Source organism: Orcinus orca, chromosome 11 (genome assembly GCF_937001465.1).
Source record: "Orcinus orca chromosome 11, mOrcOrc1.1, whole genome shotgun sequence".
Taxonomy (NCBI): domain Eukaryota; kingdom Metazoa; phylum Chordata; class Mammalia; order Artiodactyla; family Delphinidae; genus Orcinus; species Orcinus orca.
Window position 1 is genome coordinate 1,409,742 of NC_064569.1, and position 4,182 is coordinate 1,413,923.

The window sequence follows — 4,182 nt, forward strand, 5'->3', positions numbered from 1 at the left end:
TACTCTGAGCAATTGAAGCCCATTTCCCAGAAATGCAAGGATAACTTCAAACGGCTGGTACAGCCCAAGTTCCCAGGGAGGAAACCTGTCCTCAGGAGGTACCCTGGGCGAGGGCTGGCCTGATGGGCAAGGGCAGGAGGGAGCTGGGCGGGTGGCCAGGGCAGCAGGTCTGGGGTGGGGTGGGGACAGATTCGCCAGCGTCCCCTCGGCAGCCCAGTTCTCAGCCTGCATCAGCTGCTCCCGCTTCTCCTACTGCTTCGTTGACGTGAGCAGGAGTTGTGGGCCAGCTTTCAGGTTAGCGGCTGGCTGGTGTCCTCCCTGGGGGAGAGCTGGGAGCCAGGCTGTAATCTGTCCCATTAGCAGTTGGCAGCTCCCAGCCCGCTTTTTCACCTGGACCGGCTCCGTGCTGACATCGCCGGACCCGCTGTGACGCTCCTGGATGCGGGCCACGTGCGCTGTTCGCTCCCCCTTGCCCCGTGTGGGTGGCCTTGGCGCCAGCGGGCAGGGCTGAACCTCTCACACCGTGAAGCCTGTGACCAGCTCCAAGAACCGCTGCTCCCAGCGAGAGCCGCTCTGCTCCCTGGCGCGTTGTGAAGCGCAGAGCTGTCGGGGAGCTGAGCCCGGCTCCAGCCCAGAAAACAGTCATTAGTAGCCTGTGCTGTGAGTAAATGTTCCCGGGGCTTGAGACACGAGCTACATGGAATTGCGATGGTCACACCAGCTACCTTTAACACACTCCGGGACAGGCATTGGGCCAAACCCTTCGAACTCGTGCCCTCTCTTAATACAACAGCCTGGGAAGGTAGATGTTGGTCCCCTTTTACAGTTGGATAATCCTAGGGTCAGAGAGGAGAAATAACCGGTGCAAGATCACGCAGGCCACATGGCAGAGCTGAGACCACAGCCCGGAGCTCAGCTGCCCCCCACACCTGCTGGGCTGCATGACGACTGGACCCGGACCCGGCGTGTGCCCGGGGTGGGCTGCGGGTGCTAAGCCCACATCTGCCGTGGATTGTACAGAGCTCTGCACTTGTGGCTGCAGGGCTGCTGTGCTCCCGTCCACGGCCCTTCTATAGCACATTCACCATCGCAGCTTTGGGCCTATTTTCACGGAGGCGCCTCTAGGTGTTTAACTTCCTCTGCCAGCTGCCTCTGCCTACTGTCTCCCATTCCCGCTTTAAGACCGTCAGAGAATACTGAAAACTTTCGGCTGGGGCACGCGCACCGCACCGTCCTTTTCCCGCTCCTTTCTTCCCCAGCGTTTATATTAGAGAGCTGCTCCACTCACTGGAAATTGCTCCCTCCCCCCGGGCCGGTCACTGAGCCGAGAGCAGGGCACATGGATATGTAGAAACAGATGTTTGGGGCTCCCGGTCCTGGTCTCTGTAATCAGTGCGGCCTGGTTCCTCCTTCGGTTTTCAAGGGCCTTAGGGAGATGCAGGACGGCCCAGCGGAAAGGGCACCGGACGAAGTAGAGGCCGAAGCTGCCCTGGTGCCTGCAGAGGTCCCAGCCTGGCGCTCAAAGGCATGGTCTACACTGAGACCAAGGCCACCTGGTCCCTAACGCCCCATGGGTTCAGCTGGTGGGACCTCGCCGACCACCTCCCATCCGGCCGCCGGGATCCCATCGCTTCCCCCGGATTCCAACGCTGCGTCCTCCCCGCCCCAACTCCGTGCCCCGGCACCCCTCCCCTTCCTCCCGCCGACACGGCGGCCGGGCTTTCCCGCCTCCCGGCCCCGAATCCAATCCCGGTTTCCCCGCCCCGCCCCCAGCTCTCGGCTGGGCCGCCCCGCGCGCCGTCACCGCCGCCGTCACCGCGCGTCGGCAGCAGCCCGCGCGCGCCCGGCCACGGGGCTCGGCTCCGGTGCGCGGCTCCGGCCGGGTAGGCGGGAGGGAGCCGAGGACAATGCGCCCCGCGCCCGGCGCCCCCCGCGCGGCCCCGCCCCCCGCCCGGCTGCAGCCCCGGTTCCCGCGCGGCCGGAGCGGCTCGGGCAGCAGCAGCGGCGGCAGCGGCGGCGACACCGGCAGCAGCAGCAGCAGCAGCAGCAGCGCGGGCGCCGAGCGGGAGGACGACGACGAGAGCGCCAGCATCAGCAGGCCGCTGGTGCCCGCCGGGCCCCCGGGGAGCGCCGCCGCCTCCTGCGCCTCCACGCCCACCTCCCCGCGTAGCATGACCGCCGCCGACCTGGGCGCGGGCGCCGTCGCCGGGGCCGTCGGGGGCGCGGGCGGCGCCAGCCCCGGCCCCTCCTGCCGTTTGTGTTGCTGCTGCTGCGGTCGCCGGGCTCGGCCGGGCCGCGGCGGTGGGCGCCGCGGCTGCGCCCCCGGCCCGGGCTGTCGCTGGGGCTACCAGGCGCTGTCCGTGGCGCTGCTGCTGGCGCAGGGCGGCCTGCTGGACGTGTACCTCATCGCTGTCACCGACCTGTACTGGTGCTCCTGGGTCGCCACCGACCTGGTGGTCGCGGCGGGCTGGGCCATCTTCTTCGCCAAGAACAGCCGGGGCCGTCGGGGCGCCGCGCACACCCACCACCAGCACCACCCGCACGCCGCGCCCCTGCACCTGCCTGCCGCCCCCGCCGCCGCTGCCGGGGCTGCGGGAGCCAAGGCGCGCGGCGGCCGCGGGGGCGCGGGCGGCCTGGGGCCGGCGGGGGCGGCCGGCGCGGCCGGCGAGTTCGCCTTCGCCTACTTGGCCTGGCTCATCTACTCCATCGCCTTCACGCCCAAGGTGGTGCTCATCCTGGGCACGTCCATCCTGGACCTCATCGAGCTGCGCGCGCCCTTCGGCACCACGGGCTTCCGCCTCACCCTGGCGCTGTCGGCGCCGCTGCTCTACTGCCTGGTGCGGGCCATCGGCGAGGCAGGCGCCACCCCCGGCTCCGCGGGCCCCCTGCTCCTGCAGCCCCAGCGGCACCGCGCCGCCGGCTGCTTCCTGGGCACGTGCCTGGACCTGCTGGACAGCTCCGCCCTGGTGGAGCTGATGCTGGACGGCCGCGCGCCGCTGCCCGCGCACCTGCGCTACCTGCTTCTCGCCGCCTACTTCCTCGCGCTCGCCTCGCCGGTGCTCTGGCTCCACGAGCTCCACGCCGCTGCCGCCTCGCCCCGGGGCCGGGCCTCGCGGCCGGGAGGCTGCAGCCGCCTGCTGCGCCTGCTGGGCGGCTGCCTCGTGGACGTACCCTTGCTGGCGCTGCGCTGCCTGCTGGCCGTGAGCTACCAGCAACCGCTCTCCGTCTTCATGCTCAAGAACCTCTTCTTCCTCGGCTGCCGCGGCCTGGAGGCCCTGGAGGGCTGCTGGGACAGGGAGACCCCGGCGTCCCCGAGTCGGGCTCGGGCAGGCTACGGCGCTCCGCCCTCCGCCCCGTTGGTGCCGGGAGCCCCCCAGCTGGGCCACTGCATCTCGGAGGACGAGGGGGGCGCCCACGGCTACGTCAACACCCTGGCTGTGGCGTCCCAAAACTGAGGGGTCTGGGGGCTTGCTCTGGAGTTGGGAGACCCCGCTCCCTGTCCTGCGACCTTCCCTCACCCAGACTGGATCAGCCTCTGTTTGGGGGAGGTAACTGTAAACAGGGCTGAGAGCCAGCGCACCCCTCTGAACCCCTTGGGTCAAGACTGCTCAGAAGGAGCCAGCCGCTGAAGAGACGGAGGAGGGTCGCCGGCTCTCCTCCTCTCGACGCCCTTCCCCAATCCTTCTCTCCAGGGGCGGGGCACCTCTGCTTCTTGCTTCTCCCACCTCCTCTGATTCCTCTCCCTTGCAGGGCAGAATGGAGGAAAGGGGGGCCCAGGGCCTTTGGCCACCCACCTTGCTTGGACGTGCCAGCTTCTTTTAGGCTGTGGTTAGTGGTCCTTGACCCACACCTTGAAATGACCCAGAATCCCATGCTCCCCTGATGTGTCCATTGCATTTCTTCCAGATGGTAGATGCAAAGTCTGTGTGTGTGTGTGTGTGTGTGTGTGTGCGCGCGCGCGCGTGCGCACATGCGTGCGCATTCACGCGTGTGTTGTTTCCTTGTGTCCAACTTGTGCCCCTCACAATCAGTAGGAGATCTGGGGAGGCCCGGTCCTCCCCACCACACACTCCTCATTCCTACCTGAATCTGTGGCCATGAATTCCCAGACAGAGTTGGGCTCCTGGGGGCTGCCCAGTGGCCCTCCTCCGAGGGAGAAGCTCACCCAGGATCTTCCTCGAT

General features: G+C 68.0%; 1 protein-coding gene across 1 annotated transcript; it reads left to right on the forward strand.

The window, feature by feature from the left end:
- Positions 1-977: 977 nt before the first annotated feature.
- TMEM121B (transmembrane protein 121B) lies at positions 978-3,875 on the forward strand. Its single transcript, XM_033417419.2, has one exon. The coding sequence runs from the start codon at positions 1,908-1,910 to the stop codon at positions 3,453-3,455; it is 1,548 nt and encodes a 515-aa protein (XP_033273310.1). The 5' UTR covers positions 978-1,907; the 3' UTR covers positions 3,456-3,875.
- Positions 3,876-4,182: the final 307 nt, after the last annotated feature.